Here is a 22,520-nt window from a genome sequence, read left to right on the forward strand (position 1 = left end):
AACTCATGTCCATCGAGTTGGTGATGCCATCCAACCATCTCATTCTCTGTCGTCCCCTTCTCCTCCTCCCTTCAATCGTTCCTAGCATCAGGGTCTTTTCAAATGAGTCAGTTCTTCACATCAGGTGGCCAAAGTATTGGAGTTTCAGCTTCAACATCAGTCCTTCCAATGAACAGCCAGGACTGATCTCCTTTAGGATGAACAGGTTGGATCTCCTTGCAGTCCAAGGGACTCTCAAGAGTCTTCTCCAGCACCACAGTTCAAAAGCATCAATTCTTCAGCGCTCAGCTTTCCTTATAGTCCAACTCTCACATCCAGACATGACCACTGGAAAAACCATAGCTTTGACTAGATGGACCTTTGTTGCCAAAGTAATGTCTCTGCCTTTTAACATGCTGTCTAGGATGGTCATAACCTTCCTTCCAAGGAGTAAGCGTCTTTTAATTTCATGGCTGCAGTCACCATCTGCAGTGATTTGGAGCCCACAATATAAAGTCTGATAGTGTTTCCCCGTCTATTTGCCATGAAGTGATGGGACCAGATGCCATGATCTTAGTTTTCTGAATGTTGAGCTTTAGGCCAACTTTTTCACTCTCCTCTTTCACTTTTATCAAGAGGCTCTTTAGTTCTTCTTCACTTTCTGCCATAAGGGTTGTGTCGTCTGCATATCTGAGTTTACTGATATTTCTTCTGGCAATCCTGATTCCACCTTGTGCCCAGCGGTTCTGGGCTGGATGACGCACACACGGTGGTAATTAATAAGAATACTCTGCAGCAAACAGAATGAATGAATGACAACCACATTCAGCAGCATGGGTGAACTGGACACAGAAGAGTATGTGCTGTGGAATTCCACTGGCATCAAGTCTCCAAGTAGACAGCGAATTTATAAGTCAGGACAGTGGTTCTCCATGGAATGAAGTTAGTAAGCAAGGCACAGTGAGGTCCTATGTGCAGCATTCCACATCTCTTGATTTGGGGACTGGTTACATCAGTGTGTTCTTTTTTTAATATTTATATTTTAGTAAGATCAGTGTGATATGCTTTACTTTATTTATTATTATTTTAATATTTTGGCCACACCATGTGGCATGTGGGATCTTAGTTCCCTGCTGCTGCTGCTGCTGCTAAGTCACTTCAGTCGTGTCCGACTCTGTGCGACCCCACAGACGGCAGCCTACCAGGCTCCCCTGTCCCTGGGATTCTCTAGGCAAGAACACTGGAGTGGGTTGCCATTTCCTTCTCCAATGTGTGAAAGTGAAGTCGCTCAGTCGTGTCCGACTCATAGCGATCCCATGGACTGCAGCCTACCAGGCTCCTCCATCCATGGGATTTTCTAGGCAAGAGTACTGGAGTGGCTTGCCATTGCCTTCTCCGAAAACTCTCTCTAACCCTCAGCTAAAAACTGGATGCAACCGCGTACACAACCTTTCCCATCAGAATTAAGTTCCCTGAAGATAGGGATCATGTCTTACTTGTAAACCCACGTTAATTAGTACAGAATATGGCAAGTATACTGCCAGTTCAATGAATTAATGAAATCTTTACAGAGAACCTATTAAGTACCAGAAAGTACACTGTACTCTAGACACTCACACCTTCTCGTTTCTTTCTCTTACCAATTTAAAGCTAAAAATGATTCCTTTGGCATCAGTTCCTACTATTAGTTTTGTTGTTACACAGTAGATATTACCATCCCCATTCTGCCAATGGGGGAAACTAAGTTTAAGAAGAGTATCTCTAAAATGTTGCACACCACTTCACACCATCTAGGGTGGTTATAATTAAGAAATCAGGTAATACCAAGGGCTGGAGGGAATGTAAAGTCACTTTGGAAAACAGCCCAGCAGTTCCTTAAACAGTTAAGACATAAAGCCACCACGTGACTCCACATTTCCACTTCTAAGGATATACTCCAAAGAAGTGACAACATGGCCACCTCGACAACAGGAAAGCAGCCAGTCACAAAAGACTGTAAATGATTCCATGTATCTGAAATGCCCCAGACAGGCATTCTACAGACAGCAAGTGTCGGGGGTGGGAGGCTGGCACAGTGAGTCGCACAGGGGAGTGAGAACTACAGGAAAAGGGAAATGTCGTAGCGCTGAGTGTGGTGCTGACTGTAGACATCTGTGAATACACTGAAAACCACTGAATCACACAACTCAATCGGGGAATATGGTATGTGAATCACAGCCAAATTTTAAAGCCACTATTAAAAAAAAACAAAAACAGGGCCACACAGGTAGCAAAAGCTGACGCTGGAACTCAAAGCTGAGGCTGACTTCAAAGCCCACATTGTTTCCACCACTCTCAGTCTGCCAGACAAAGGCCAGGACTAAAATCCTGATCTCTGGTCTTCATGTGTCAGTCTGACAAATGTCTAATTAAGGATGCCTGACTGTGACTCAGCAGAGAGTCAAACAAATTGCGATCTTTGAAATTAAAATCCAAAACTGAGTGCTTGAAATAAGCTAACTGTACCTGAATCAAAACCGCCGAATGTGTCAGGGCATCGTTCAACATGGTGAGCACATTTGACGTAGGAACCACCCCAGGATCATGACCCCAAGACGTGATTAATAATCGATCATAACCCTAGGGACAGGAAATAAAAAAGCACACCAGGGCATTTAGGAACTTTAAAAAATCAAGAAAGTTGTCTAGAATAGTGCTTACCAGTTTCTATCTTCCTCAAAAATGATTTTTTAAAAACCCACAAAAACATACCTGGAATATATCTGGCAGTTTTCGAAGTCTTGTCCCTTTGGACAGCAAAAGAGATGGTGGTCCTTGCCTGGTGATGTGGTAAATGTACAGTTTAAGCCAGACAGAACTGACTTCTGGGATAGCTGGTCCAACGTGCTAAAATCATAGAACACGTCAAATAAAGCTGTAAATGCTTATCTAACGAAGCCAGATTTCACAAGGGACTAAGTATACTCTTACAGCTAATGCCTCATGGAAGTGTTAACTGTTCTTAGCCTTATGAAGATAAATGTTAAATGATCCGTTCAAGCAGTTTCAAATATATACAGGAATTGAGAAAGCAGTTCTTGTCACTGCAGTTAAGACAATGGAGTCTGGAGCAGTCAGGTTATGTCTGAAACTTGGCTTCATCGCCCCGGCTGTATCGCCGCAGGTTACTTAAGGTCCCCTGTACCTCCTTTCGCTCATTTGGAACACAGCAACAAAATACTTACCTCTTCAGGACATTGCTAAAAGTTTAAAACAGTACCTGGCAGCACAAGATAAGCACTATCAAAGTGTTAATAATTTTTATCAAAAGAGAGATTATCTATCCTTGCATCCATCATTCAATTCATGGATTCCTACTACGCCCAGAGGCTGTGTTAAAGAGTAGAAGGGAGTGTGCGTGTGTGGCAGAGGGGAAGGGACACAGAGAATTATAAAACAGACATTAGTAAATGCAAATCTATACCCACTCCCACTGAACAGAGGACAAATCTAGGCTAAGCGGGGAGTGTGCTCATGAAGCAGTTAGATCTGCACAGGCAACAGAATCATCCATGTACCAGAATCCCTTCCTTTTATCTACACCGTGAAACCCAGCACACCCAGGAAGCCAGGCAGGATGTAGTGCAATCCTGGCGCTTTGAAAATGGCACCCGTCACACGGGACACGCCTTGCTAAGTATCCAGATATATGAAACTGATTTATTTCCAAAAAGTCAAAGACCAGAAGTCATCGTCACGATTTTAAAGGTGACCAGAGTTCTGTCTCTCAAGTATAATCTTTCCTTGTCAGCTCATTCAGCATCACAGCCCCACTTCCTAAATACTTCGTTTCTTCCTCATTAAAGGTACCTTATCCTTCAAGGCAACCCAGGCTTCCTTCTTAGAGGATCCAAAAACATTCTCTTTGAAATCCTGCTTTCAAGAAGAAAACTGTCATCAAATGTGTCCTTAATCACTCAACAATGGTGGTTGGTGGTTTCGTCACTTGAGTCGTGTCCAAGTCTCCACGACCCCGTGGACTGTAGCTCACCAGGCTCCTCTGTCCACGGGATTCTCCAGGCAAGAACACTGGAGTGGGTTGCCATTTCCTTCTCTAGGGGCACTAGACAATACATATATATACACACACATCTTTATATATATATATACACACACACATATATATATGTGTGTATATTATATATGTGTGTATATATATATATAGAGAGAGAGTACCAATTATACCTCACAAATTGAACATCTTACAACAGCAATACGTACAAAACTGCTTTCTGAGTTGATTTTAGTATCTGCTATCTACAATTTGAGAATCAATACATAAGACTGTTAAACCTCCCCTTCAAGTTGCCGTGAGGAAGAAGAAAACAGCAGCAGAGCAGGCTTCCCAGTGGGTCTTTCTTTACCTGAGGGGTACAGCTGCTGACGGGCCGGATTTCATTGGTGAGAGGCGCCATGGAAACAAGCAATGTGTAATTTTTGTTCAGAACTCTGCTGCAGGTTGCAGGGTCCAACCCAAGAAGGCTCTCACAGCGCAGGAGATCCAGAGGAAAACCTGGATTATGATCAACCACACACAGAGGATGAGAGACTGACAGCGTGAAACGAGACGCCGAGCATGAAAATACTGAGAACTGCCTTCAGTGTTTCACATGAAAACTTAAAGTCTGTAAAACAAGGTCGAGTATCTTTTTAAAAGCACTTTATTTCCTAGGAGGTCAACTAAGACTTCCTAAGGTTTAAAGCTAAAGTCTTTATTCTGATCCAGAAAGATAACTGTCTACTGGTGTTCTTCGAGCTAACCTTTCACTTTAAATACGTTTGCTTTACCTTACTTCCTCTCCATCATGGCAATGCCATCTTATGAAAGCCTAAGTGCCACGGGAAAGCTGCATCCTTCCCTCCCCCAATTTTTTATCTCTATAAAACTTCACAGCCAAATTCTGAACTGACCAGAGGGGCAAGAATTCCTATTTAGAAACACATGCCCTAAACTGGGGTCCATAAAGCATGAGCTCAGCATGCAAATGATGTTAAGTGTTCCCACTCTTAATCCTTCTGGAAATTTCCAATGCTATTGCTTCTAAAAAGAGTTCACTGAAACTTCAGAAGATCAAGTTAGCCCTCTAAGCAAAAATGAATCTAAAAAAGGATATGGCTTGCTAAAAGAGCCTAGGAGCCCTGAGTACAACTGGCACCCAAGATCCTGGTCTTTCATACCATTCACCACTAAAAGAAACCAGAGGAGGAGGCTGATTCCAAGGCTGGAGCAGAAACACAAAGATAGCTTTGTCAGAAACTAAGGAATTACTCCCCACCAAATTAAAAAAAGATAGAGGCAGAGCACGACAACAGGAGTCCATGGGCCAAATCTGAGACACAGTAGCAAAAAAATGAGACAAGAATGACTGGTTATAAATCATTGAAAAATTAAAAACTGATAAATCCATACTGAGAATATAAGAGAAAACTTGTCCCAAATGTTAAATGAGGAAGAAACGGTGGAGTTGGGGGGAAAAAAAGATCAATTCGCAGCCATCACAGTAAAGAATGGTTCAGACAAGGATCAACAGAGAATGCTAAATCTAGGAGGAAACACTGATAGAGTAGGATATATGCATGGTCTTAAAGTGTCTCCCCTACAGATTGCTTATTAGTCGTGGGGGGAATAACAGTGGACTACACAATGTAGAAATCAGAAAACACTAACTGGGTGGTCAAAATTCACTAATATCACAAGGACAGATGCTTAAGCATAGTTTGTTTAGCAAGCGTTTTGTTCTGCATGATCGGGGGGACAAGCAATCCAGCTAAGGGCATACAAGGCAAAGGGATTCTGGAGGGTGTTTGTGTCTGGCCTCTCACAAATAAGGGGAGTGCCTATGATCTTACTAAGTTAGACCACACATTGTTTTCATTTTTCAAGCAGTGCCTCAAGCTGTCTAAAACCAGAAGATTACTAAGAAATTAGTCCTGTCACAGTATCAGATGTTTGCTTCTATGATAGCATCACAAGGCTTTTTGCTTTACAATGAATATCAAGTACGACATGATATACTCAAACTACAAATTGCTAATGGCATAAAAAGAAAATTCTTTCTATTCAAAAATAGATGCTTAAACACCAGTACTACAGAGCTTCTCCTTTAAAAAGGAGTAAGACTGAGTTAACCCATCTGGTACCTACAAAAAGCTACTTTGTTAACATGGAGGGTATTTATTATGTTAACATGGAGGGTATTTATTATGTTCTAATAAAAAGTTAATTCTATATCTGGAATGAATGGCCTTCTTTTCTATGAATCTAAAATGGTACTAGTTATACATCATTATTAGAAAAATTGAAAAGAGTCACTGAAATCATCTTCTGTGGTTCTAATGAGGAGTCCCAGTTAAGAAAGGCTGGTTAGAAGAATGAAACTTCATAAACAATTGCCAATCTGGTCTCAAGGGGAGGGAGGAGTTACTTCCATTTTAACTTTGGAGGCACGTCAGTTATTCTAAGCAATCAAAGCTCCAGAAACAGTCAACTACTAAATCTGCTTTAAAGGTTAAAATTATACTTTACTTTCACACAGAATAAGTTTAGGTTTACCATTTTGTTGATGATACATAGATTATTCATTATGCATGTGAAAAAGTTTAACCCAACCCATTAAGCAATAGACTGTTCATGAATAAATCAATAAACACCTTTGTGTTAAATGGAAAATATTCAAGAGACGTGGATTCAAGCCCCAGCTCTTCCATTTACTAATCATATGAGCTTTAATGACTAAATGCACAGTTCAGTTCAGTTCAGTTCAGTCGCTCAGTCGTGTCCGACTCTCCGCGACCCCATGAATCACAGCACGCCAGGCCTCCCTATCCATCACCAACTCCCGGAGTACACTCAAACTCATGTCCACAGAGTCGGTGATGCCATCCAGCCATCTCATTCTCCGTCGTCCCCTTCTCCTCCCGCCCCCAACCTTTCCCAGCATCAGAGTCTTTTCCAGTGAGTCAACTCGTCGCATGAGGTGGCCAAAGTATTGCAGTTTCAGCTTTAGCATCAGTCCCTCCAATGAACATCCAGGATTGATCTCCTTTAGAATGGACTGGTTGGATCTCCTTGCAGTATAAGGGACTCTCAAGAGTCTTCTCCAACACCACAGTTCAAAAGCATCGATTCTTCGGCGATCAGCTTTCTTCACAGTCCAACTCTCACATCCATACATGACCATGGGAAAAACCATTGCCTTGACCAGACGGACCTTGGTTGGCAAAGTAATGTCTCTGCTTTTTAATATACTATCAAGGTTGGTCATAACTTTCCTTCCAAGGAGCAAGCGTCTTTTAATTTCATGGCTGCAATCAGCATCTGCAGTGATTTTGGAGCCCAAAAAATCAAAGTCTGACACTGTTTCCACTGTTTTTCCATCTATTTCCCATGAAGTGATGGGACCAGATGCCATGATCTTTGTTTTCTGAATGTTGAGCTTCAAGCCAACCTTTTCACTCTCCTCTTTCACTTTCATCAAGAGGCTTTTGAGTTCCTCTTCACTTTCTGCCATAAGGGTAGTGTCATCTGCATATCTGAGATTATTGATATTTCTCCCAGCAATCTTGATTCCAGCTTGTGCTTCTTCCAGCCCAGCGTTCCTCATGATGTACTCTGCATATAAGTTAAATAAGCAAGGTGACAATATACAACCTTGACGTACTCCTTTTCCTATTTGGAGCTTTAATGACTAAATGCACAGGAGATTTAACAAAGAAAAGTTTGAATTTCTTTATCTATAAAATGAGTTACCCCTGGCTGGTCACTAGCACTCTGTAACATTCTTGGATTCTATGATGGGCAGTAGGACACTTAAAATATTCTAACCCATTATCTCTGAAAATCACTAAAAAGTCCAAGAAATCCCAGGGTTTGTGTATCCAGAGATATATTTAAGACTGTTGGCATTCACTGCTAGGTCACATGATTTAATATTTGGTAACCAAAAAATGATTACTATCAACAAACGCTTATCAAAAAGAGCTTTAGTCTCTTGGTATTTGGTGACTTAATACTCAGTTTCAACTGTTTATGAATAACCTCCAGCATGGAATCATTTATAATTCTGTTAAAGCATAACTCTGAACCAAACACTCTAAAGCTGAAGCAGTGGGTCACCAGGTATTGAGTGTCTAGCCTCACTCAGCTGAACTACCTAGAGTTTTTGTTCTTCCCTGTGCAACAACTCTTGTGAAGTAACAAATGATTCCATCCTAAATGTTTTTAGCTGAGCTGAAAAGAAAGCCAGATGCTTGGTGAAAGAAGTAGAATGAAAATGGATATGACTAAGAAACTGATGGTTCTTGGCCAGAAAATAGAACTTTGAGGTAAACGAAAGAATGCGTGAAATCAAATGTGACAGTGGTGCCAGAATTCACAAGGCCCCCAAAAGGCAACTCCCATGAATGTCCAAGGACTACGGGATGCGATTACATTCACAGTGGGATGTTCTTACACTGGTGCCCAAGCTGCTGCATCTTTTTAAAAGCACATTTCTGGGGCCACTCCTCAATTCAGAAGCTACTACATCAACTCAACTGAAGTCTGGGAACCCCTTTCTATCACAAAACTGAGAAGGCACACCAAGGCAGCAAGTAAAATACTTCAGTAAATATTACAGCAGCATTTGAACACAAAGGCCCTGTTTCTTATCTTTATAAAATGAATTCTTCATTCTTGATGCTTCATGCTTCCTAAATAAATTTTGTCGTTTGTCCACCTCTCAAAACAGATGCCTGTTTCACATCTGTAGATAGACATCTACAGATGCCTACATCCCATGCAGCTACTTAAACAAATTATCACTCCCACTCTTCTTGCAGACAGCTAAAAACATTTAGATACTACAAATGTCAGCGGCACCCAAGAGAGGAGAGAAAGTAATAGAAGAAATGGCTGACGAGCAAAGAAATTCAAGAACAAGAAATGTTTTTAAAATAAGTGGTGATTAAATAAGTGAGCATGACTTGTTAATTTCTTAGAAAGAAGTTCCATAGGATCATGTCTTCAAAATCGAGTATATTTAGCGTACCATAACTGGGTTGGTCTGGCTGTGAAGCCTGAGCAACTAGATCTTTATTATGACGCAGAAACAGTATTGTGTTCCTCAGAGTGAGCGCATGGTCGAAGTTCCTCTGTGCTTCCCCTTCACCAGTGCTCTGAACCTGAAACAAGAGAACGTACGGGTTGCAACGAAAACCACTCCCAAGCCATTCATGCTGGTTTATAACCATAAAGTCGAAACATTTAGACATTATTAAAAATCAGTCTTTTCATACTGTGAAATTAGTTTTCTGCTTGCTCCATGGAAAAAAAGCTATGCCCAACCTAGACAGCACATTGAAAAGTAGAGACATTACTTTGCCAACAAAGGTCCGTGTAGTCAAAGCTATGGCTTTTCCAGCAGTCATGTACGGACGTGAGAGTTGGGCTATAAAGAAAGCCAAGCACCAAAGAATTGCTGCTTTTGAACTGTGGTGCTGGAGAAGATTCTTGAGAGTCCCTTGGACTGCAAGGAGATCCAACCAGTCCATCCTAAAGGAAATCAATCCTGAACATTCATTGGAAGGACTGATGCTGAAGCTGAAACATCAATACTTTGGCCACCTGATGTGAATAGCTGGCTCACTGGAAAAAACCCTGATGCTGGGAAAGATTGAAGGCAGGAGGAGAAGGGGACGACAGAGGATGAGATGGTTGGATGGCATCACCGACTCAATGGGCATGCGTTTGAGCAGGCTTCAAGAGTTGGTGATGAACAGGGAAGCCTGGCATGCTACAGGCCACGGGGTCACAAAGAGTCAGTCACAACTGAGCAACTGAACTGAACTGAAAAATCAGCCAGTCAGAAATTTGCCCAGGCAATACTGAAACACATATTAACCTCAATCTTGGTTGAGCTTCCATTCGATTATACTTTGGAAGGTGACAGAAATTACCCCAAAAAGTAAAACTAACAACTTCAGCAACAAAGTCATGTCAAATTATAACATTATATGTTCCATATATGATTCAAACAGGGTGCTCAAAAAACTCTAAGATCTGTATATTCTGCTTTGTCTAGACAAGTAGTCTAATCCATGGTCACCAATGGTGCCGCTATTTTATCACCCTGTTCACAACTCTGCAAGGGACAACAGAGTATGTGACTCAATACAGCTGTTCAGTACTGCTGAACATACAGCTTCAAATCACTCAACAAGGATTCCCTGAGTCCCTGGTTCTGTGCTATGACCTCTTTAGGATGTAAGGACAGAAGAGTGGACAGAACTCCTGCCTTCACCGGGTTTACATTTTAATGCATGCGCTTCTGACACTGAGTCAGTCACCCATTTAATATGTAAAAGCACACACATTCCAGAAGCAGCAGAGAAAACAGAAGGCCAGGTCTACAGGGGGAAATAACTAATTATATTTGGATTACATTAACAAGATCAGCCAATTAAGTTTGATCAAGATGAAGCTTTTTAAAAAATAGCTAAGGAACTAGTTTTAAAAACTAAATTTCAGACTAAAGGGCTTTTCCAAGAATGTCTATGTGGTAAAAAAGAAAACAGATATATAAAACGTAAAAGAGATCTTCCAATTTGCTCTACTTGATAAAAGACCAGCTGAGGTGAGAAAAATAAAAAGCTGGAAAGCATGTTAAAATGTGCTGGAATATAAAAAATTTATTGGAAAAGATGATACACAATAAGAAATGGGGCTAAACAAGATATTAAAAACATTGAGGAAACAGTGAAAATATAAAGATAAAAGTGAAGGAGACAAATTCATAACAAGGATCATCTCAGGCACTAAAAAAGTAAAAATCCTATGGAGAAGGTGGGAAGGAAAAAATGTTATGGTGGTTTATTTATTTATTTATTTTGAGATATAAAGGAAGTACAAAATTACCAAACATTCTCTAAACATACATGAGTTCATCACTAGAGCAAGGAAGGTACCGAAATGATTCATCAAACAACAGATTAGGCACACAAACCACTTGCTTACAGAAGCACAGAGGGCAGAATAAAATACTCAGGGAATGAAACACACCAAAAAGGTGATCAAGATTTAGAATGAAGGAAAACTAGGCTGTACTCATGGTGGGGGGGGGAGGGGGGGGAAGATGGTTAAAAACAAATATGGCTGAAGTCTTCAAGATGCTAAAAGGGACAGTGAGAGTGGACATAAATACGATACCCAGGGACATTGTTCCAGATTAAGTGGAACAAAACTTTCAAATAAAAATTGCTTAAGAGTATATTTTTTAAGTCATGATGAAAAGAAAAAAATAAATAAATAAAGGCTATTTTAGAAAAGTGCGTAAAAACTGCACATAGACTTTAAGATTTCTGTACCCCATTTCCTCATTAAGTCAAATTATCCTAAGAGCTTAGATGAGGTAAATGACTCTTTTAAAATCACAAAATTCATTCATCCACTCGATATGTTTAAACCTAAATGACTGCCACAGTTTTAGGGTGGGAATGAGGTAGGAATGAGCAAGAATATACCAAAAATCTACACAACCAACAACTGATGTTTTATCAAGAAAGAAAAGAGTCCAAACACCCTGACATCCCATAAGCTATCTAGATTTACCTTTTCTAGTTCAATAAGAAAGCTGTCCAGAGACTCATCTGAGAGTTTGCCAACTTCAAACATTGTGACTGCATGGCTTTTCAAATTCTGAAATAGAGAAACAAAAACAAAACTGAAATGTACCTTATTTGAGCCTATTATTAATAAGTTCTAGCTTTCCTCTGAATGCTAAGCATCTTATCTTTATACTATGCTTTCCAATATGTTTAACCTCAAGTGTGCATAAAGAGTTGATTTTTCTAATTACAAAAGCAGCCCTCACTAAAAAGCTGCCACATTCCTCTAAAGAATATAAAACAAAGCTGGCTGCATTTTCAGGAATAAATTTAATACTTAAAAAAAAGATTTAACAACACTGAGTTATTATGTACCGAACTGTTAAACCTTTTTATATTTAATTAACAATTTGACTTACTGGTGAAAGGTTTCCCATCATTAAAAAGGCAGTAAGTGTTGAGTCAAATAGGAACGCGATACGCTTTGTGTATCCTGTAGACAGATTCAAACTGTTTATACTGGCTGTGTCTGCTGGGGGGATAAAAATCATAGTTTAAAAATCAAGTAAATGAAAACTGTTCATTACTTATCATTTGCAGTGAGAAAGTATTCCATTTCAACTTTATTTAATAATTAAAAGTACATAATATAGGCAATACTGTAAGTCATAAGCGGTCCCAATTCTACCTTATTTCCAACATAGAGAAAGAAAAAAACAATTTTTTTAAGCCATTCACTTGTGCAGTAAACTTTCTGAAAGTCAATAATAAACCACGACTTGATCACTGTCAGATCAAAATGACTACCTAGCTTAACCTCTGTGGACAAGTCGCCGGGTCCAGGGAACAGAACTACCGAGGGCAGGAACAGCAGCCACTTGACTGTGCCTTCTCCTCTCCCCACACAACCACGTGCAAGCCCCTCGTCCTCTATGCTCTGTCCCCTCTGTACCTAGAGGCCTTCCTGCGGTAGTCTTCCTGCACGCGCCAGCTGGCGCTCTCTTGGTTGTTCTCGGCCCCAACACCATCTTCTCCACGAAGGCTGCCTACACCCCTCTGGGCAGAAGGAGGGCTCTTCCTCTTTGCTCCCCACAAACACCACAGTGCCTCTCACGCTGCGGTGGCTCTTACACTCTCCAGATTCAGTTTTTAGAAGAAAACTATTGTATTTCCTATCAATTTTACGCCCCTGAGATCTAGCAGCATATGGGTAAGTACTCAAAGATACATACTGAGTGAAGAAAATCCAGCCCAAATCACAAATTAACCGTAAGCCTGGAGAGTTAGCTTTATGAGTGTATGTGCAGACACACGGCTTATTTACAGACAGGCTCAAGCTGAGCCACCACTAACCTGAGTCTTCTTGACTGTTTGTATCCGTGTCAGTAGCCGATGAAGCTTCCTGTACAGGGCTCCTACTTGCCCCGCCATCCCACGACAGGAGCATCTTCTGTGGATCTAAAGTACTCCTGTTGATGAAGAAAACAGTCACTTTTGAAAAACCACATAGATGACCGTATACAAAAACAGCCACTGAAGTCAGTACTGAGGTTACAAACATTCACCTAAATCCACTCTTACATTCCGGCCCCAAACTGAGACGGAGCCCTAAAATATTCTGCACCCACAGCGAAGGTTCTTAACTAAACCCATGGACAGGCTTTAGAGAATCTGAGAACATTTTAAATTTGTATGTAACATATAGTATGAGCTTTTCTCTAGGGAAAGTGTCATAGTTTTCAACAGATTCTAAAAAAAAATCCCAACACACACAAGATTAAACATCACTAATATATAGGGTTCAATCTGCTGAATACATAAAATTTTGTACATAAAACTGTATTTTTTCCCCAAAACAAAAAACTCTCATACTAAATAAATGAGTGACTTTAATCTGTTTACGGATGGAACGTTCTTCCACGATGAATGAAGCTGGTCCAAATTTATTACTTGGCCTTTCTTGTGGGCAAACCCCAATCGGCAGTACACTGACACAGCATTCTAAAAGGAATATAAAGGAAACGAGTATCTGAAATAAACCAGACGTCAGAATGTCTGTAGCCAGAAAACATTATTATGGACTACATTTATAGAGATCCTCAAATATTTTCATCCCATAGCCAGAAAAAAACCATTTTCAGTAGGCCTGGTCTTCCCCTAAGATCTCCACATACGCAGGAGAGGGAAAGCCTCCAACCCTCTGGCTTGGCCCTCCCTAGATCCACCCCTCAAGAAGCGGGAGTTGGTGCTTTAACTGACATCACCGCAAGACACTGTGACTTCATTACAAGGCACTGGTCAGGCTGCTCCCTGCTGAGCACAGACAGGTGAGGACAGCTTTCACTCCCTGGGGTGGGATACTGCTTCAGGGTTCTGATCTTGCTCTGCTCTGCTTCCTCTGACTCTGTAAGCATCTCACTGCTTCCGCTTCTCAGTATCACGACAAAGATCTATAATCCATTCAGTGCTCGTAACATGAGTGAAAAAGAGTAGGAAAATTACATACCTTAACCAGAGACAGGTCTATCTCAAGAACATTTGCAAGCTGGACAATAAAATTAAAAATTATTTCACACCCTAAGAATTATCAGTATATCATCATAAACAGTTATAGATAACCTATCCATCATGAGCAAAAGTTAAATTATTAATCATGGAAATACTAAATAAATTTGGTAAGCAGAATTTTCTTCTTTCCATATCTTGAAGACATTCAGAGTAGTACAAATCCAGGTAGTGACCCTAACAACTTAGTGTGAATTATAATTACTTGAGCTACTTTAATTAGAATTACTTAGTTTTAATTTTCTCATTTAAAATGAAAAAATTCTAGATCAATCGTTTACAATGCTTTTACTTTAAAGTCATCATATAAAGTTATTCAACCAAATCACAACTATATACATATGCAGGAAGTAACTTAAGAATAGTGACTTAAGTATATTAAGGGTCTAAGATCCAACCATGAACGGATTTTTAAAATATTTTAGTTATATCATTAAATAATTTTATCTACTTTACACAAACTTATTTTATAATCTTGAGGCTAAATTCTTTCCTAAGATGCTGTCACACTTCCCTCTGCAACATTAGTATGCTCATCTATTGACACAAATATCTTATAAAGCAGAGTTTCAAAATAATCACCTTGCACTCGATTCATTACAAAACCTTCAAGAGGAGGAACTAAAATAAACAAAACAGACATTTCTCAGCAATTTAATTTTGTAAAAGAAGAAAGTTTAATTCAAATATCTATTCAAAAAGAGACCTCCAACTTAGGAAATGAATTCAGCCTTTGATTCATTTTATCAACTCCACTGCAAGTTTTTCTAAAACTCCCAAAGTAAAGGTCCTATACAGAATGCTGTCTACACATAGTGGACTCTGATGGCAGAGCATAAATCCATAAAAGTAATTTCACCCCCAGGGACCGCTCAGCTTTACTCAGGCAGAGAAGTGCTTACAGGCGTGGACTCAGTAGAAAGGCAGGGGGACTGTAGTTGCTTCAGAATGGGGAAGCCTGCCAAGGGTATGTTTTTGATCGGTCTTAGGCAGCAGGATCCCTGGTCTGAAGCAGAGAAACAAGGGCTGCAAGCTGCCATGCTACACAAAACCAGGGGGACAAAAAGTATCAACTCGCTGCCCTTCATCCCATCATCCCCGCTCCATCCTGACAAAAGGGGAAACCCATATGTGTCACTGCCACGTTTATCACTGATGTAATTTGCTGTCTGGGGCTTTCTATTCTGTATCCTCCTTAATGGGAAGAGGGTCAAAACCTTTGTCCGCACAAGAGGCTGCCCAGTCACTACTCTCCACCTGGCAGTTGGTACTCACTTCTCCCCATCTCTTTGGGCCAGATGCCCTACTCCAATGTACTAGGCTGCTCTTCCCAACCATAATGAGGAGGCACTACGCTTGCCTTTGCCAGTCTCCCCTGTGGGCACACTTCCCTTAAAAGAATTCTGGGAAGATGTGTGCCTAGATCACAAGAGGACTTGGTGTCCCTGTGTCCTCTGACCCTAACACTACCTCCCTGCACCCAAAACCTGAAAGCATTTCCAACAGAGAGCTGTAAGACAAAACACAAGTGAGCAGAATGAAGACGCTGTGAAGAGCCACAATGCACACATCAGGGTAGGCTGTCCCAGTTACAGCTCTGTCTCACAGCATTTTCTGATTTGCTGCTACCCATATTTCTAATCACCCAAGAACTGTCAAGGATCAAAGGTTTCTTTTTAGCAATATTTCAGCAATCCCATCCTTTAATAGAATTAGTTCTTTTACTACACTATCAACTATGTGAAAAAGAAGTGTCAAAATTTACTGAATGCTTACTAAACACCAGACTACACTACTAGCTGCTTTATAGATATAATTTCACTTAATCCTCTTAATATCAAGAGTTGTTAAAAACTATACCTTATCTTAGAGATGAAGAAACCAAGGCATTAAGAGGTTAGAAATATGCAATTTACATTTGGGCAAAAAGAATGAGAAATTCTTTATCTCTACATAAAGAGATACAGAATAGTCTTCAATATATATTAAGTTAAAAAAGCAAAGCATGCGTTGGATACACCATCTGTGTAAGAATAAAATCACACAAAAAAGGATATATATATATTTGTGCACAGTATGTTTGTGAGAGAGTATATAGGCAACTTAGCAGTAGTGGCCAAGAGAGAAATTGAGTAACTCAGGGCAGGCATCGGAAGCAGATGGTTTTATACTCTGTTGTAAGTTTAGTATTTTATAATCCTGATTATTACCTACTCAAAAAGACATTAATAAAAATAAAGAAAAATACCTGGAAATAGCAAAGAAAATTATTTTTTAAAAAATAAAGGATAAGGAAGGCCTGGGCATAAACACACATAAACACATATAAACACAAATAAAACATAAAGGTCAGGACACACCTGATATGAGGGAGTATTTCTGTAATAAGCCCTATCACTCAATAGTGGTATCACAAACAAGCGAAAAGGTATGATGGAAAACACACTTACAACACATAACCTTAATGTAACAAGTGCTTCTACAAATTGGGAAGAAATCTAACCTATAGAAAAAAAGCTCTACTGTGTTCAAAGATATTAACCACATCACAATAATAAATAAGTAAGGAAATGATCTAAATAACCAGCAACAGAGTCATGGTTTAGTAAACTGAAACCACTGTTGTTCTTGTTCGTTTGTTTGTTGCCAAGTGGTGTCTCTTTTGCAACCCCACAGACTGTAGCCCACCAGGCTCCTCTGTCCACGGGATTTCCCAGGCAAGAATACTGGAGCAGGTTACCATTTCCTTCTCCAATCAAACCTGTGTCTCTTGCACTGGCAGGAGGATTTTTTACCACTGAGCCACTTGGGAAGCCCCAAACTTCCTCATATTAATACAAGGGTCTTAATACTGATTTGACTTGGGGAGGGAGTGAAGAAGGGAGGAAGAGATAAGCCAAAAAGGACGGTCATTACATGAAAAAATAAGACACAGATATGTCTGGTAAAAATGAACAACATGCAATTCTGTGATGTTACTGAATACATGGAGAAACTGACGCAGTGAACAAGGTTTAAAAGGTGACATACATGTATAAAGACAGATTTGATTTAGGATTTTCAGAAATTTACCTTGGATTTCTATTTTAACACAGTGTCTACACCACCATAAGATAAAACTAAAAAGAAGGAATTTAACAAAAATCACCACAATGTGCTGTAACGTAATGAGGAAGAAATGGTTTTCTTTGAGAAATTCTAACACAAAGATCCCAGGATGACGTGTGTCTAACTTATTAGGGTGATACACAGTGCCCAGCACCTAGCAGCCATTCAAAAAACATTGAGAAATATTACCACATACTCACCTGCTATACAACTGTCATCAGCTCTTGGTACATCCAGATAAACAAATCCTGTGTTATAGAAACCTACAGAAGCAAAAGTATCTTGTTTTAGATGAAACAGTAAACATTAGCAGTTAAAAAAATAAAATAAAAACTTTATTCTTGATTTTCCATAAAGATAAAGATTCTTACAACTTAATGGTATGTGAAAAAAAGACAGAAGAAAAACATTATTGTCAGAGCTTTCAAAATCTTGGTTTCCCTCAAATGCTCAGAACTGCAAAATTTCTCTTATGATTCATTCACATAAATTTCTAGTCTATGTGACTAATTACAGCCACACTGGAAAACAATGGACAAAGGTCACATTTTAAACAATACCACACTTTCCTGAGGAAATATTACTATTCTTATCTAATTGATAAATAATTGCTACTAATTGTTGATGGCTTAAAATAAGTTTTTATGTTGACAGAAGACCATTTCTACTAACCACTTACTATGGACTACATTGTAATCTAGTGATCCAGAGAGTCGAGGGCCTGCATCAATGATCTTATCAATAGCACATTTCTCAGACAAAGTGCATATCTAGGAAAAGCAAAATATTTTCAATTAAGTGCTGTCCAAATTAACTTATTGATCAGTTCAGATCAGTTCAGTTCAGTTCATTTCAGTCGCTCAGTCGGGTCCGACTCCTAGCGACCCCATGAACCACAGCACGCCAGGCCTCCCTGTCCATCACCAACTCCCGAAGTTCACTCAAACTCATGTCCATCGAAGTCGGTGATGCCATCCAGCCACCTCATTCTCTGTCGTCCCCGTCTCCTCCTACCCCAATCGCTCCCAGCATCAGACTCTTTTCCAGTGAGTCAACTCGTCGCATGAGGTGGCCAAAGTATTGGAGTTTCAGCTTTAGCATCAGTCCTTCCAATGAACACCCAGGATTGATCTCCTCTAGAACGGACTGGTTGGATCTCCTTGCAGTCCAAGGGACTCTCAAGAGTCTTCTCCAGCACCACGGTTCAAAAGCATCAATTCTTCGGCAATCAGCTTTCTTCACAGTCCAACTCTCACATCCAGACATGACCACGAGAAAAACCATAGCCTTGACTAGATGGACCTTGGTTGGCAAAGTAATGTCTCTGCTTTTTAATATGCTATCTAGGCTGGTCATAACTTTCCTTCCAAGGAGTAAGCGTCTTTTAATTTCATGGCTGCAATCAGCATCTGCAGTGATTTTGGAGCCCAAAAAAATAAAGTCTGACACTGTTTCCACTGTTTCCCCATCTATTTCCCATGAAGTGATGGGACCAGATGCCATGATCTTCGTTTTCTGGATGTTGAGCTTCAAGTCAACCTTTTCACTCTCCTCTTTCACTTCCATCAAGAGGCCTTTGCGTTCCTCTTCACTTTCTGCCATAAGGGTGGTGTCATTTGCATATCTGAGGTTATTGATATTTCTCCCAGCAATCTTGATTCCAGCTTGTGCTTCTTCCAGCCCAGCGTTCCTCGTGATGTACTCTGCATATAAGTTAAACAAGCAGGGTGACAATATACAACCTTGATGTACTCCTTTTCCTATTTGGAACCAGTCTGTTGTTCCATGTCCAGTTCTAACTGTTGCTTCCTGACCTGCATACAGGTTTCTCAAGAGGCAGGTCAAGTGGTCTGGTATTCCCATTTCTTTCAGAATTTTCCACATTTTATTGTGATCCACACAGTCAAATGCCTTGGCATAGTCAATGAAGCAGAAATAGATGTTTTTCTGGAACTCTCTTGCTTTCTCCATAATCCAGCGGATGTTGGCAATTTGATCTCTGGTGCCTCTGCCTTTTCTAAAACCTGCTTGAACATCTGGAAGTTCACTATTCACATATTGCTGAAGCCTAGCTTGGAGAATTTTGAGCATGACTTTACTAGCGTGTGAGATGAGTGCAATTGTGCGGTAGTTTGAGCATTCTTTGCCATTCCCTTTCTTTGGGATTGGAATGAAGACTGACCTTTTCCAGTCCCATGGCCATTGCTGAGTTTTCCAAATTTGCTGGCATATTGAGTGCAGCACTTTAACAGCATCATCTTTCAGGATTTGAAATAGCTCAACTGGAATTCCATCCCCTCCACTAGCTTTGTTCGTCGTGATGCTCTCCAAGGCCCACTTGACTTCACATTCCAAGATGTCTGGTTCCAGGTGAGTGATCACGCCATCATGATTATCTTCGTCGTGAAGATCTTTTTTGTACAGTTCTTCTGTGTATTCTTGCCACCTCTTCTTAATATCTTCTGCTTCTGTTAGGTGTTAGGTGTCAGTGATGCCATCCAACCATCTCATCCTCTGTCGTCCCCTTCTCCTCCTGCCTTCAATCTTGCCCAGCATCCGGGTCTTTTCAAATGGGTCAGTTCTTCACATCAACTGTTAGCATTTGCTTTATATACTGAGGGGCTCCTATTTTGGGTGCATATATATTTATAATTGGTATGTCTTCTTGGACTCATTCCTTGATGATTATGTAGTGCCTTTGGATGGTCTTTACTTTGAAGTCTGTTTTTTGTTTCTTTTTTTAACTTATTTTTTAATTGAAAGATAATTGCTTTACAGAATTTTCTCAGACCTCAACAAGAATCAGCTCTAGGTATAAATAGATATATATATATATCCTCTCCCTTTTGAACTTCCCTCCCATCTCCCACCCCATCCCACCCCTCTTTTGTCTGATATGAGTATCGCAGTTGGTGCAATGGTGAAGAATCTGCCCACCAATGCAGGAGACACAGGAAATGTGGGTTCAGTCCCTGAGTTGGGAAGATCTCCTGGAGAAGGAAGTGACAACCCACTCCAGTATTATGCCTACAGAATCCCAGGGACAGATGAGCCTGGCAGGCTAGAGTCCATGGGTTGCAATAAATTGGTCATGACTGAGCACGCATGCGAGCACTCCAACTTTGTTTTGATTTCCATTTCTATGGAATATCTCTCTCCATTCCCTCATTTTCAGTCTGTATATGTCCCTAGATATGAAGTGGCTCTCTTGTAGACAGCATATATATGGTTCCTGTTTATAGATCCATTCAGCCAGCCTGCATCTTTTGGTTGGAGGATTTAATCCATTTGCACATAAGGCAGTTATCAATCAGTGTATTCCTGTTGCCATTTTGTTCATTGCTGTGGGTTTGCTTTGTAGGCCTTGTTTCTTCCCTTCCTCTTTAGTTCCCTTCTCTTGTGTTTCCCACCTGGAGAAGTTCCTTTAGCATTTGTTGCAAACCTGGCTTGGTGGTGCTGAATTCTCTGTTTTTGCTTGTCTGAAAAACTTTTGATTTCTCTGTTGAATCTGAATGAGAGCCTTGCTGGTAGAGTATTCTTGGTTGTAGGTTTTCCCTTCATCACTTTAAATATATCCTGCAACTCACTTTTGAAGTACAGAATTTCTACTGAAAAATCAGCTGATAACCTTATGAGTCATATTCTTGAGTTGTTTTGCAGATACTAAAACCTCCATCAGATAGAAAGAGTTAGCTGTATGCTGAATACAAGCACATAGACCCCAGATGGCTTGGAATCAGAAAGCTGATTATGTTAACTCCCAAAATACCTCCTTGTTACACCACCAACCCATCAGAAGAAGTCCACAATCCACATATCCCTTGCCTTCTCCCTTACCTTACCTTTAGAAACCTTTCCCTGAAAGATTTTGAGGATCTTGGGTCTTTTGTGGGTGAGCTGCCCATTCTCCTTACTTGGCCCCATTTTGGGTGCCTTGCAATAATTGCTATTCTTTCCTTTACCACAGGCCGTATTTGTAGATTAGCTTGATTATACACATGCAAGCAGACCCAAGTTTCATCTGCTAACAAGGTCAAGCCAATGATGAACCCTCCTGTAACTGCCTGTTCCCAAATTCCTTGTAATGAGAAATATCACGTGCCCTTACTGTTTAAGCTACTTCAAGTGGAGTGTTCTACTGTTTAGTACTTTTTCCCATTTAAATTTATCTCAGTGAGATAGACATTGAGCTAGAGTTCTTTTTCTCTGATTGGATGAAAATTAGAGAAAACTGTGTAGTTCAAACTTAGTTCTCTCGATTAGGAATAAAGGCTAATGCATCAAATGAGTACAGAAAGTAACAAGGTCCACAGTATCATATACAAAGTAAAAATAACAAAACGGTCACTACTGCTCACTTGTTGACTTACTTGTGGCATGCTTCTTTTCTTTTAAGCATTTTGTATTAATCAGAGAGTGAGTGAGAGTTAGAGACAGACATATATAAAGTGATGTGTGTGTGTGCGTGTGTGTGTCTTCAGTGCTGGGCCCTGCTCTTGTGAACTATGCACCAACCAGCTCTTATCATCAACCAGCACTTTGGAAACACCCAAACCTTGGATTCCTCCCAGATTCTTCTCTTCCTTGTTACCCTCACATCCAGGCTGGTGGCGCATACTATGGAATCTACCCCCTTTTCAGTGCCTCCTCCACGGCTCCCTTGGCCAGATGGTTCACTTCAGGATATAAGAGGCATTATATTTCTCTTCAACTCAAAGCTTTCCTCTGGCTCCCAACTCGGTAGGAATAGAGGCCAAGGCCTTCAAGTGGCTTTCATGCCCACCACCATGTGCCTGGGCTTCCTCTTAGAATTCGCCTTCACCAGGCCTGTCCTTTTGCATCCCTTAAATGCAGAGAACTTTCCCACCAGAGCTTCTGCACTTGTGTTTTCCACCTGAGACACTTCTCCCCAGATGTCTGTGGAATTGCTGCCCCAACCCTCTCGGTCTTTGCTCAAACATCACTGCAAGAGAGGCCCTCCCTGAAGAAGCTCCCCATGTGCTGCCACTGCCCAGACCATCTCACCCTGTCTCATTCACCCAGGTTTATTTCTGCCCTGAGTGCTTTCACCAGCTGAAATATATGCGTGTAGCTGTTTGTTTGCTTATGTGTCTCTCTGCTAGAAGGTACTGTACACAATGTTCTCTGTGTATCTCTGTCACATAGCACACAGCCTGTAATTAATTCATACTAATTGGATGAATGAGCACTATGTTCCCCAAGGTCTTTCTGACACTATCCAGAGG

General features: G+C 40.5%; 2 protein-coding genes across 2 annotated transcripts in view; one reads left to right on the forward strand and one right to left on the reverse strand.

The window, feature by feature from the left end:
* The window catches only part of LOC129557854 (A-kinase anchor protein 4-like), a 93,956-nt gene that overhangs the window by 36,220 nt on the left and 35,216 nt on the right, over positions 1-22,520 (forward strand). The window lies entirely within an intron of this gene.
* On the reverse strand, positions 1,765-21,198 carry LOC148775267 (protein FAM91A1-like). The gene is made up of 11 exons (XM_088844583.1): positions 21,117-21,198; positions 17,475-17,537; positions 15,069-15,274; positions 14,108-14,146; positions 13,490-13,602; positions 12,955-13,070; positions 12,021-12,133; positions 11,606-11,692; positions 9,048-9,180; positions 2,731-4,531; positions 1,765-2,598 (listed from the first exon to the last, which is right to left on the reverse strand). Exons 1-10 carry the CDS (start codon positions 21,196-21,198, stop codon positions 4,290-4,292), a joined length of 1,194 nt encoding a protein of 397 aa, XP_088700709.1. The 3' UTR covers positions 1,765-2,598; positions 2,731-4,289.

Source organism: Moschus berezovskii, chromosome 16 (assembly GCF_049115385.1).
Source record: "Moschus berezovskii isolate FMDL1 chromosome 16, NW_MosBer_1.0, whole genome shotgun sequence".
In the NCBI taxonomy this organism is placed as follows: domain Eukaryota; kingdom Metazoa; phylum Chordata; class Mammalia; order Artiodactyla; family Moschidae; genus Moschus; species Moschus berezovskii.

Bases quoted from the DNA above. Each gene is read 5' to 3' on its own strand.
- LOC148775267 (XM_088844583.1), bottom strand. From the start codon at position 21,198: ATGGGGCCAAGTAAGGAGAATGGGCAGCTCACCCACAAAAGACCCAAG. The intron at 13,603-14,107 runs GTATGTAATTTT...TATTCCTTTTAG, and splicing joins TAGACCTGTCTCTGGTTAAG to AATGCTGTGTCAGTGTACTG. The intron at 9,181-11,605 runs GTAAATCTAGAT...CTCTTGTTTCAG, and splicing joins TTCTTATTGAACTAGAAAAG to GTTCAGAGCACTGGTGAAGG.